The sequence below is a fragment of the Neurospora crassa genome, linkage group III, assembly GCF_000182925.2.
Source record: "Neurospora crassa OR74A linkage group III, whole genome shotgun sequence".
NCBI lineage: Eukaryota > Fungi > Ascomycota > Sordariomycetes > Sordariales > Sordariaceae > Neurospora > Neurospora crassa.
This window is the reverse complement of record NC_026503.1, coordinates 1,096,430-1,109,156: the sequence shown is the minus strand read 5'-3', so window position 1 is coordinate 1,109,156 and position 12,727 is coordinate 1,096,430. Positions and strand designations below refer to the sequence as shown.

Here is a 12,727-nt window from a genome sequence, read left to right as displayed (position 1 = left end):
CCACGTACGATTGGGGCACGACGGCCCGCTGGCGGTTGGCGGGGTGGCTACGGTGGTCCGCAAGTCTTAGTGTGTAATTGAGGAAAGCACTAACAAACACCAACTCGGCGCACTTAGAGCTCTCTTTTACTGATGTCCCATGTACCAAAGCCTGCACTTCCTTTCCCGGTACATATCACACGCTTTCGGGGAGCAGGATTGCCCTGGCTTGGGCCGATCGAGGAGCCGGACACAGCGGAGCCCCAGTTGGTCGCCCGCAAAAAGTGGTCCCAGAAAGGTGCCGTCGCTTTGAAATCAACATTTTGGCAGGCCGACATCTACCTTCCTGCCGTCTTACAGTGAAGATGGGAAAACGACATTTCGCACTCCAGTGAGGTGACTTCATGCACTCTCTTGTCGAGAAACAATGAGGAATCTCAGCACAAGAGTCGCATTTACCCCGTCTCTTAAGCATCCGTAGACTGGAGCCAAAACGTTATTAATTGTACCTAGTCGTCCCCTCCTTCGCCGAACGTGGGGCTCTCCTCCATCGCCTTCTATACAAATCCATCGTCTCACGTTGGTGTTGCTTCTCACACCACCACTTCTATACTGTCCTCAGTATTGTCTTTGCTACCTCTTAGTGCCTGAAACCGATGCCACCGTACACGGCCAGACAAATCCTAAGTATTTCTAGTCTAGCTTTAGCAGGTTTTGGAGGCGCATACCTTTGGCAACAACGCCAACAACATAGGAACTATTTTCAGTCACAGTCATCCCCGGCTGCTCCCAAATCATCAATCCCGAAGATAGCCGGCAACATGGCTTCCATCACAACCCCCTTCAAGGTTTGTTTATACCCTTTTACAGCCTCATTTTCATATATGCCTACATATGAGCTTCGGTCCAAGCCCTTCCTTTTCTTTAGATAAAGGGTCCAAGCCTGTCTCACATATCTGACTCACCTTGACATACTTCCAGAGGCACATCATACTAACTCATTTCACAGACTCTCTTCGCCGTGCCCATGCACTGCGAAAGCTGCGTGAACGACGTCTCCGGTGCACTCTACAAGCTCCCCGGAATCAACAAAGTGGAGGCCAACCTGAAGGACCAGCTGCTCACGATAGAAGGCACGGCCGCGCCTTCCGCCATCGTCAACGCCATCCAGTCCACGGGCCGTGACGCCATCCTGCGCGGTTCCGGCGACTCTCAAGGCGCGGCCGTCAGCATCCTCGAGACTTACCACAAGCCCACCCTAGACAAGATCACGCCCGCCCCGGGAGCCTCGGACCGCATGGTCCGCGGCCTGGCGCGCATGGTGCAGGTGAACAACTCGACCACGCTCGTCGACCTCACGCTGCGCGGCATCGCGCCGGGTACTTACCGCGCTACGATCCGCGAGTTCGGCGATCTTGCGCGGGGTGTCGAGTCGGCCGGCCCGGTGTGGTCCGGCACTGCTACGCTGACGGCCGACACCAAGGCGCAGATCTCTGGAGACCCTAACGCCCCGCGCGGCGTATTGGGAACGGTGGAGATCAACAAGGACGGACGCGGGAGCGTGTTCCTCAGCCACCCGTTCCAGATCTGGGAGGTGATTGGGCACGCGTTCGCTGTTGCGCCGGTGTCGGTGGATGAGAGCGCGGGAAGTACGTTGGAGAACGACGAGAATACGGTGGTGGGCGTGATTGCGAGGAGCGCGGGCGTGTGGGATAACGATAAGACGGTGTGCTCGTGCACGGGGAAGACGCTGTGGGAGGAGAGGAAGGATGAGGTTGAGAAGGGGATGCTGTGATTACCATGCGAGATGTGTATGGTGTGATGAGGTCACTTTGCTAGATGTACAATATGGGCAATGGATGGGTGGTTGCTAAGAGGCGGACCTGTGTAGATATTGGGAATATGCATAGCGGTTCGGAAAGACCAAGCTAACACGTACGGGCAGGTAACTTGTAGGATATGGTGGAAATAGTCATATTCTATTGCGATCAGAAGACACAGGGCTCATATAGGTAGATGCCAATGCGTGCAACTATGATAAAGCAGTTCGGTTTAAACTGAGGGTTAACTCCATCACAGATTTTCGATTGAAATGGATGAATGTAAGTCGGCGACCATGTCTATCACATAAACTTCGTCGTATCCAAACATCAGAAGATTTTTGCAGGACACCAGTTGAAGCCAACCTATTGTATATCTTTCGGCATAACAAGTCGAGCGTCTTTGCTTGACACCCATTGATAGAGCGTGTTAGTGAAACAACGGGTTTTGTGTGTAACCAGCCCGAGACACAAAAGTTATTGTCTTGTCGGTAACTCTACACTACCACCTTGATAGACGACAACGTAGCATACAGCCAAAGAACCGTGAGAACATGGGATTCGCGGTGGGGGATGGCTGAGTGAAGTTCAAAGTGTGTTGTAAATCCCATGTGTCTTTCTGGTTCTCCTTGCATTTCTAATGGGATGCAGTAGAGGGATTAGGGTGTCTTGGTTCTTCTCAGGTGTCGTTGACGGGTAGAGAAGTACTAGTGCGGAAGTCTTGGTGTTTCCTTGTGTTACAGTCATGCGGGTAGAGGTAGGAGAAATACTTCGTCGATGGCTACTACTTTGTCTTATAGGGAAATGACCCCACGCATCACAAACCGGAAGTAGAACGGAACGAGTGTCATCCAGTGACCAAAATCCGGGCGGTGAGACAGGTAACTTGGTCTAATGTTATGCCGAATTCAACCTCTTGCCTCGCGGAGCGGTGGATGAATGTGTTCTCCTGATGCACATGAGATTGTTGGACACACGGCGTTTTAAGACATTCTGTGTCTGGCCCTGGTCTGTGTGCCTTCTTGGCGGATTTAAGTTGTTTAGGCTGGTCAACGGTTTCCAAGCTGTCCTCCACAGATTATCGTGTTGGAACAGCCCTGGACTTGGGTATCCTCGGATTTGCAGCTCGTCATTTGAATATTCCGAAGTTCCGTGCTACGCGATTGGATTCTTCAGGGTCCTAGTGCAAAACAGATTGAGCATGTAGGAGTACAGCGTCGGTCTTTGCCCCTTGCCTACCTTACTTAGATCTGGCCCGTTGAAGACCCGGCTGAAATGCCGATCGATGCCCGGGAGGTGCCGAACCATATCTTTTCTTTGGTAACATTACGGTGCCCCAAAATCCTGTTGGCATTCCACGCTTGCTGCGCCGTTACGGCGCCGTTGTTGGCAATCACAGACTCTGCAAACACAGCTATACAATCAGAGAGCCTCACGAACAACTGTATAAGCGCCGGGGCTGTTTGAGGCCGTAGAAGAGACCTGATTGAGCCACAAAGTGGGAGTAAGTCTAACAAATCAAGACCGATGGAAGAGAGAAGATGGGATAAGATACACAAGCGGTTTCAAGAGAGAAGTCGATTGCGATGCCTTATAATTGGAAGCGTTAACTGGTGGTCCTTGCCCTACGTCACATTCATCCCGGGTGCTAGTCCAGTGATAGGAAGAAAGTTACTTACCACACTCAATTCGAATCCGAGATGGTGGAATGACAGGGCATCTTATTTTTGGGTCCAAGCCGTTATCCTTCTGTCTCCGCTCGCCTTGCAATCGACAAGACGAACAACTCTAGCTGGCATGGCCCAGTGTTCGTGCGTCATTTTGAGGGTCGTGATATTGGCAATCACAGGCCATCATATGAGAAGTTTGACACACATCCAGCTGAGAGACATCTCTATCATTGTTGCCGTGTCTGCAGGGCCCAGACGTAGTCACTGTCACTGTTACAGAAGGTTGGCAATGCATTCAACCAATATCTCGACTCGCTGGCCGTGATTGGGTTGAGGCGGTTCGTTTCGGAGGAATTGATGGCGCTTAGATAGCACCCAAGAGGTATTTTCCCAGAATTTGGCAATGGGAAGCTTCGAAAAACGCTCGCATTCGTTGCTCCTGAAGGCCATGGAAAAAACGGCCTGGCTGCCTGTACCTCGGGACAAGCCCGAGACCCTGTTGAAAGACTGAGTTAAGCTTCTTGTTGTTGAGAGATGAAATCCCCGCAAGAATTACGGTATGGATTTCCACGTGGTGCCAGTGGGATAGCTTCAATTTGTCGTTGTAACCCAGCAGCCAAATGACGATGAGGGTCGGGAAGACGTTGGAGATGCAAGTCTGGAATTTACGAAGTTGGAAATACGCGCCAGGACACCAGTTCCCAAGAACCAACCACAGAGTGGAATGGTCGTGTGGATTCCATCTTGCATGAGCGAGGTGGGTCGTGATTCGCAAGGGTCCAGCAGTTCTGTGACAGTGCCTGGTGCACGTCCGTCCCCCGACCACATTGCACCGAAACGAACCCCTTCCCCCCTTCGAGCTGTCAACTCGTCAGTCTCACTCTTTGGCATGCCGCATGTACGCAACTGCTCAAAAGGCGGAAATGAGAGAGAGACATGGACCATGAAGCTGGCTCACCTCCCAGAGTGGAACTGAACGAACACAATCAGAGCAAGACATGGGAAGTTTACGGTTTGGGAAACTACTGGAAGAACCCCTCGCTCATCAGAACCCACGAAGCTCCCGACCAAATACACGTACTGGAAATGCTACCCTGCATGCTCTACACGTGTGCACTATTTTTGCTTTGTTACTTTGGGAGACTCCTACCGTTGGATGCCGCAGCAGGCAATCTCATCACATTACCTGTTCCCTTTCTGACGTCCAGTCCTCTGCATTCTGAGCAGTGGTCCTATAAATTCGGTCTTTGTCCTGGCCATGTACAAGACCATTGCTTTCCTGCGCCCTTCATAGGCTATGCATGTGACGGGAACCAGAAGCTTATCACGGTGGTGGGCTGACCAAGTCTTGGAAAACATGCGATGATAGAGCCATCTGCAAAAGATAATTTGTTCCTTGACACCACCGTCACGATATTGCTAGTACTGCCAATATGTACTCGGCAACATCAGGGAAGCCAGGAGAGCCCTCGTTTCGGTAGACAAGAGGCCGAGTGAAGATGGGGAGGAGGTTCAAACCCGGATGCCCCTGGAAGTGTCACCATCAACGGGCCATCCATGCTGAATCCCTTTGCAACCGATATTGACCTCTTGGGTCCCGTCCGTGTTTCTAAACTCTGTCTCCTCGTTTACGCTCCGTTTTGATCTCGGTTCCCACATCATAGTCGTGATGAAAGAGTCCCAGGCCGGAGATTCAGTTGCAACGTTGAATTCCGTGCAGTTGAGGTGCAAGTTGGCTTTGGATTCCACTTGTCCTGACTAGCCGGGTTGCCCCTGTGGGCATGGACCCTCAAAAGGCTCGGAGGCTCTTGCCCTAGCGTCATCAGTGTTTTAGCAACCCGGCAAGCACGGTTCACTCACCCATGATCGCCTATGTGAACTCACAACCCCAGACACACCCCCACAACTGTCCACCATGTCCACTGTACCTTGCTGCCGCCTGCACTTCAACAGCCTTGATTTGTACCTGCTACTAACTCAACGCTCCGATCTCATCACCCTCGTTCTCGACTCCTCCACACAAAGACCAATTATTCCCTCTGCCGATTCCCAAGATACCTATTTTCGTTGGCTACACGGCCTCTTTTCTTCGTCACTTGACGATATCCTCTCATTTCCATTGTTCCGGTCACGATCGACCCCCAAACGCCAGTCCTTTCTAGCATCCCAAACCACACAGCCAGCAACGTGCATCCATTCCTCCTACACTTACACCATTCCTAATTGGCAACTGATAGCCGCCTGCCTCTGAGCCGATCAGAGACGTTCACTCTTCGGGTTGATCCCAATCCTTCCCCGCGATCTCAAGGACAATTTCCGAGCAGCTGGACCGGGCGCCTGTTGGCTGGTGGCATTGCTGGATCATCAATTGATACCCCAGCACACCCACCTCAGTTATACTTACCACTGCCTAGAGGTCGACAAGCTATACCAACTGTTCAGTTTCTGTCAGGGACCAGAGGCTACAGAGTACAGGTTACCTTTCCTGCTGTCATCATCTGCATCCTGCAATTCGATATTGCTCCCGCCAGCCTGTACCCGCTGGTACCTGAACATCATCATCTGGACCTGCGTCGTGGGGTCCAGTAACAAAGACCAAAGACGGACAATACCATTGTGCGAAAACCTCGAAAGTCAGATCACAGGCCGTCACATGCCAAGCTGCCGCTAAATCAGCAACATCAGGTCGGTGGTTAGCATTTTAATAACGGCCATCGTCCAGTCCCACAGCCTCCTACCTCTACGACCCAGTTCCCACGGACGGAGCATCGGACCCGACTCCACTGAGAAGTTGCAGGAGGAGCTTTTGGGCCCACGAACAAGGCGCGGAGATCTCGCTGTTTCTGCCCAGGCCGACCGGCCCAACAAGACCAGCCAGGCTCAGCACCTGCAAACTAAGCACAGCCAGACCCGTGAGGAGCGCTGCTGGCGGTGCAAGAAAAAAAAATTACAAGTGTGGGAAGTGGTCGAAGCGGTGCCATCCTGCCGCTGACTCGACCAGCCAAGAGCAAGTACCCCTGCTGCCACCCTGCTCCCACCCGCTACTGGTGCCCCAGGTCGCAGACAGTGGACTGTCCAATCTGCCGCCCACTTATACAAGACAACAGGCCTGGCCACGCACGCTCAACCCCTCTGCATGTTTCGCTGTTAATCTCGAGTCGTCCCGATACACCACCTCCCATTTTTCCATTGCTTCGGGTCCGCGTGGGCCAAAAGTTATTTCAAGATTCTCGCGACTTGTTTTCTAGAAGGGCTTCCAAGTGTTCCTTTGTCTGTGTTCGCATCTCCCGCTGCTCTTTGAGCCCGGCATCGACCCGATTGTACGCACCTTAATCAACACCTCAACATGTCGCTAAAACAGGTCAGTACACCTTTTGGTCTCATATCGCCTCCTTTTATCCGATCTGGTTCACAAAGCTCACATACCATGATGGCTGTAGGAAATAGAGACCTGGGTCTCTGCCCTGGCGCAGTATGACAACAGCGAGTTCGATGCTGCATTGCAGGAGTTCGAAAAGATTGCCGACACCTCCAAGATCCTCTTCAATATGGGCGTTATTCATGCGACATTGGGTCAACACGAGCAAGCTGTAAGTCGCGAAACATGCTCTTTTTTTTTTTTTTTTTTTTTTGTTACACGGACCTAAGCTTACTGATACTATTCAATCAGGTCGAGTGCTATCAACGAGCGATCCGGCTTGATCAGTACCTAGCTGTCGCATACTTTCAACAGGGTGTTTCCAACTTCTTGCTTGGCGACTTCGAGGAGGCATTAGCCAATTTCAACGACACACTTCTATATCTTCGAGGCAACCAAGTCATCGACTATGCGCAGCTGGGCCTTCTCTTCAAGCTTTATTCATGCGAAGTCCTCTTCAACCGTGGTCTTTGCTACATCTACCTTCAACAAATCGAAGCTGGTATGCAGGATTTGTCGTATGCGGCCAAGGAGAAGGTGGTTGAGGACCATAATGTGATCGATGAAGCGATCAAGGAGAACGCAGAGGTAAGCGCATCGCGGATCTCCAAACTGTACTATTGCTGACAAGTGCTTAGGGCTACACCGTTTTCTCTATCCCAGTGGGCGTCGTCTACCGACCAAACGAAGCGAAAGTGCGAAACCTAAAGACCAAGGACTATCTTGGCAAAGCCCGCCTAGTGGCAACATCAGATGCGAACAATGCATTCACTGGTTTTGCCGGTGCTGAAATCAAAAATGTTAGTCTCTCTATGTTGCCCTTCTCCTCTTTCGCAGTTGCTGACATTAGGAAACCAGGCTGGGAAGCTTGAGGTGAAGGATGATAGGCCAGTCGAGTCGCTGTCTTTCGCCGCTACCAACCTCGTCAAGCCTGGGCTACAGAGCAGAAGGCAACAGTCGGAGCCCCCGACCAACCGCAGCATGTTCCCGCCGACACCGCCCCCCGAGAATGAAAAGTCGCAGATGAGCCGCGGGGCTTCTGTCCGAAACGGACCTAAACCCATGCCGGCTAGGCTTAACCTCGATAAAGTCCGACCGAGTGATCGCTACGAAAAGACGTCACCAGAAGAGCCCTCTAGGCGGCCTTCTCGCGCAGCATCGGCCACCCCATCGCGAGGTTTCTCCCAACGCGAACAGCCCCCGCCGCCAAGAATGAGACGGTCTCAACAGGAGGAGGAGGACAGCTACCCGAGCGAATTATACGATATGTACGGCGGCCCCGGCCCCAACCGAAACAGCCGTGGACAGAGGAGCAACCGAAGCGCCCCGCGATACATCCAGGAAGAAGACGATGAGAGCGACTACGACGTTTCCTTCGATGAGGCTGAATTTGAGATGGTATCTGGTCGTAGGCCCAGTCTCAGCACGGTTCGAAGCTCCGGAGGACGCGGTTCTTCTAGGCGGCCTGAACTTCGCAGCATCCGTGTTAAGGTGCATGCTGGCGATGTTCGCTACATCATGGTCGGAACTGCCATCGAGTTCCCCGACTTTGAGGAGAAGATCAGGAGCAAGTTTGGGATTCGCCGCCGCATCAAGATCAAAATCAAGGATGACGACTCGCCAGATGGTGATATGATCACGGTGGGCGACCAAGACGATCTTGACATGCTCATTCAGACAGTCAAGCAAAATGCAAGGAAACAAAGATTGGAGACCGGGAAGATGGAGGTAAGTTTTGCCGCTTGGTAATTGCCCTGCTGCATTGTTCATACTAACAACCTTAATAGGTCTGGGTCCAGGAGATATAGAACCAATTCGCCATATCGGTTTTGCTACGCTCACCAATTATACCCTCAGACCGATAACGACGGATTGATGCATGAACTTAACGATGTTGTCCTCTTCTTTTCTTGTTCTGTTCTTCGGGATTTACTTTCGAGTTCAAGTCCTCATTCGAGTATTTCGTATGGGCCCTGTCGACAGACCTGTACTTTTGGCATGAGAGGCTGTGCCCTCTATGCTTTGTATCGCAATACCCCTTTGGCATATCAGACTATTTTGTTTCTATTTTTGCATGGCATATTTGGATATATAAGGTGAAGGTGTTGGGCACCAAGGAACAAAAAGATCCTAATATGTTGTAGCCTTGAAAACATTTACTTGTCTCTCAGGTCTTTCTTAAAATCCTCCTGCTGACATCCCATATCGATATCACCCCCTTACTATGTTTTATACCTCTTGTTTTTCCCCATTCTTGAATTTGAGACGTGAAGGTTTTTGGAGTCGGGTCAAGCAAGGTGTATAAGAATGATGATTTTCAAAGAAAACAAAGTTGGATAATCGCGTGAGCACGATTCAGTTTATCATCATACCGTTCACAATGTTGAGGCGGGTGATGGATGGAGGAGTCATGACGGACTGACGAGTTTCAGAAGGAAATGTTAGTGTAACAAGGAACCCCACTGTAACACCCCACTCCTTGGAAGCTTGGAATGACAGAGCTTCACTTTTTTGAGTGACTTTCGTGCTCTAGCAGTTGCGTTCGGTTATCGATGGCATGATACCTGCCCTTGACGAGAGAACCTTACTGGCAGGCACGCCTCTCATAACGCCCACTCGTCATCTATTCCGCTTCCCTAGCAACTAGGTAACCACTTCCAGCCTGCTCTCTTCACTTGTTATTGCCTCACTCTGTTCCGTTCTTCTTGGTTTGATTCATATCTCTATTCTCCCTATCACCTAGGTATCCTAAGCCCATCAAGGATCAATCGGCTTCTTCAGCATGAGTGCCTCCAATGACAGTGGTAGGACACTACCCAGAGTATTGGTAATAGCAGGGTCGGACAGTTCGGGCGGAGCGTTAGTACCTTTTTTCATTTTCTTTGTTTCCAGTATCATCAGATCTACGCCCATGTTTTCTCCGATATCCATATTTTCGTTGCCCTTATTTCCTCGGACTTGGAACAGCGATCTGACGTAAAACAGAGGTCTCGAAGCAGACCAGAAAGTCATTGCCGCTCATGGATGCTATGCTATGACAGCTACCACCGCATTGACGGCCCAGAATACCAAGGGAGTGTACGGCATTCACGAGGTTCCGGTGGACTTCCTAAGGAAGCAGATTGATGCTGTAGTGGGTGATGTCGGTGTTGACGTTGTCAAGACTGGTGAGCTCGTCTCCTTTTAAGGAAAGTCGGAAATGAGCACTGATGACTTTACTGGAACTAGGCATGCTTGCTTCGGCCGGCACTATCGAGGCTGTTGCTCAGGCTCTCCAGGATCACAAGCTCAAAACACTGGTTATTGACCCGGTAGGTTTTTGATTTTAGCTTCTTTGTTTGTTTGTTTGTTTGTTTACAATGCCTTACCCCTTTCTGTCTCCCCAGTGCCACAGTGCACCATCCTCTACTGAGTTCCCCACCCACCCACCATGCTAAGAGTTATCTTGTGACATCCCATCGCCTACCACTTACCACAGCACTTCCAAACATATACTTATACATTCTCGTAGGTAATGATCGCGACAACAGGCGCTGAACTCCTCCCTAATTCGGCCTCCCGTGCTCTCTGCGAGAAACTCCTCCCCATAGCCACCATCCTGACGCCTAACGTCCCGGAAGCGAACAAACTCCTACTCGAAACCGGCCACGAAGAGCGCCCGGTTCAGTCTGTTGTCGATCTTGAGGATATTGCCATCAAGGTGCAGAAGCTTGGGTCAAAGTGGGTGCTCGTCAAGGGCGGTCATACTCCCTTCCGCAGGGATGGCACTGAGGCAAAGACGGAAGATGAGATGGAAATCGTCGTCAATGTCCTCGTGGGACCTGCTTCAGGGAAGACGAAGAGAGACACAGAGGGCGAGGAGAAGTTACAGGCAGTCAGGATCGAGATGCCGTACCAGAGATCTAGGAATACCCATGGTACTGGTTGCTCCTTAGCTTGTGAGTTTGAGTCTCTCTTACGCCCGCCCCCAACAAAGAACCCGCAAGTTCGTGGACTTTGTGGCAATGAACTGAATGGCTAATCATCATCATCAGCCGCTATTGCCTCGAACCTCGCCAAGGGGATGGACATGGTCCCGGCTGTCAAGGCCGGAATTAGATATGTCGATGCCGCAATCAGGACGGCGCCTGGGTTAGGCCAGGGGAACGGGCCCCTCAATCATTTTCACTCCGTCAAGGCACTTCCATTCTCTTCGTGAGCTTTCCCTTCCCTACATGATCTACCTGCATCTTACTGCTAATGCTTCATCAGCGGTCACTTCCTCGATTATCTTCTTGAACGACCCGACGTGGCCCCAGTGTGGGACCGCTACATCCATCACCCGTTTGTCATGGCCATGGGTGATGGGACTCTGCCAAGAGAGTCATTCAAGGGATATCTGATGCAAGATTATGTCTATCTCGTATGTCCTGGCTTGTGTTGCAGTATCAGATTTTGTCATATTGGTCTTTATCTTCCCAAGTATACACTTTCTAAACTCCACGGTACTGACCCGTTACCTGGTACAGATTCATTACGCCCGTGCAAACGCATTGGCTTCGTACAAGGCCAAGAACATCGAGGACGTTGCTGGTGTACGTTTACCATCATGAGTTCAATGCTTTCCATAAGGGTCAGGCTAACAAAAAGGGATGGCAAAGTCGGCCGCTATTGTTGCGAACTGCTTCAGGGAGATGAATCTCCATGTCCAATACTGTGCTGGTTTCGGCATCTCCAAAGAGCAAATGGAGAAGACCGAGGAACATCAAGGTAAAACTATCCGTTGGCTCTCTGGAATCCATGTATCAATTTTCTCAAGAGCGGGATCAGCTAACATCCACGTCTTTAACAGCATGCACGGCATATACAAGGTAATCCTCCTTACACTCTACCCTACTAGGCCTACCAACCCTTTTTCCCGCTTTCTTCGTCCCTTCTCAAGCCACAAACCCACTAAACACCTGACCACCCAACCCTACAGATACGTCCTAGACATAGGCCAATCCGAAGATTGGTTCGCCCTCCAGATGGCTCTGGCCCCATGTCTCCTCGGCTACGGCGCCATCGCCAAACACTTACATGCCTCCCCCAACTCCAAGGCCAACGAAACTGACAACCTCTACTGGACCTGGATTACCAACTACGTCGCGGATGACTATACCACCGCCGTCAAAGCGGGCTGCGAACTGTTGGAACGGCATGCCGTGCTGCAGAGCTCCGGGAGGATTGAGGAGTTGGTGCGCGTGTTTATACATGCTACCAAGGTGAGTGACAATTACTTGTTGCTTCGAACGGCTGGGCGAAATGTGGGATACAGAAGAAGGAGAGCGGAGCTAACGAAGTGGTTTGATGTGGCGATTTAGATGGAGATTGGATTCTGGGAGATGTTTCCGTACAAGGCGGAGGAGGGTGGGTCCCAATGACCGTGGGCCGAGAGTAAGAGAGGGGGGCTTGATGGACGGAGGCACATGATATGACAGACAGCGTTGGACACAGCAGCATTCAATTTCTGGGGTCGGTTATCTTTGACTGAGCATCTGACTTCTCTCTGCGTCGCGTTTCATTCCTCTAGCTCTCTGAACTTTTGTTTGTTCAGCTGAATCTTCGGTTCTTCTATGAGCGAGTAGCGAACAAGTGTGAAACTGGGTTCCTATTTTAAACACTGCAGGCTACAATGGTCGGCTAATGTACTTGAGTTGCTCAGTTGTCTCGCGCCCGCCGATGGCACTTCAAGTTGACTGCACGCACTTCGATTCTTTTCACTGCCTCTACTCACACTCTCCCATTAACCGTGGGTTCTAACGCTGACGGAGGCATAAATCACCTCATTGATCGGGTTGGTCTGGTCTAACAGCACTGTG

The 12,727-nt window shown here is 51.1% G+C and overlaps 3 protein-coding genes across 4 annotated transcripts; all 3 read left to right on the top strand.

The window, feature by feature from the left end:
• The first annotated feature begins 192 nt into the window (after positions 1–192).
• On the top strand, positions 193–2,185 carry NCU07851 (superoxide dismutase 1 copper chaperone). Its single transcript, XM_958019.3, has 2 exons — positions 193–827; positions 989–2,185. Exons 1-2 carry the CDS (start codon positions 636–638, stop codon positions 1,772–1,774), a joined length of 978 nt encoding a protein of 325 aa, XP_963112.2. The 5' UTR covers positions 193–635; the 3' UTR covers positions 1,775–2,185.
• Positions 2,186–5,205: 3,020 nt separating this feature from the next.
• On the top strand, positions 5,206–9,415 carry nor-1 (NADP oxidase regulator-1). Its single transcript, XM_958018.3, has 6 exons — positions 5,206–6,830; positions 6,910–7,059; positions 7,140–7,475; positions 7,526–7,687; positions 7,746–8,615; positions 8,675–9,415. Exons 1-6 carry the CDS (start codon positions 6,816–6,818, stop codon positions 8,693–8,695), a joined length of 1,554 nt encoding a protein of 517 aa, XP_963111.2. The 5' UTR covers positions 5,206–6,815; the 3' UTR covers positions 8,696–9,415.
• A 15-nt stretch (positions 9,416–9,430) lies between these two features.
• On the top strand, positions 9,431–12,650 carry thi-4. 2 transcript variants are annotated; one of them, XM_011395647.1, is made up of 11 exons: positions 9,431–9,746; positions 9,873–10,054; positions 10,116–10,198; positions 10,399–10,825; positions 10,922–11,081; positions 11,139–11,289; positions 11,396–11,461; positions 11,528–11,636; positions 11,719–11,737; positions 11,848–12,130; positions 12,230–12,650. In XM_011395647.1, exons 1-11 carry the CDS (start codon positions 9,670–9,672, stop codon positions 12,287–12,289), a joined length of 1,617 nt encoding a protein of 538 aa, XP_011393949.1. In that variant the 5' UTR covers positions 9,431–9,669; the 3' UTR covers positions 12,290–12,650. The 2 variants fall into 2 exon arrangements, with proteins under 2 accessions (XP_011393949.1, XP_011393950.1); XM_011395648.1 differs by having other exon boundaries at positions 9,539–9,746; positions 11,139–11,332; positions 11,848–12,573.
• Positions 12,651–12,727: the final 77 nt, after the last annotated feature.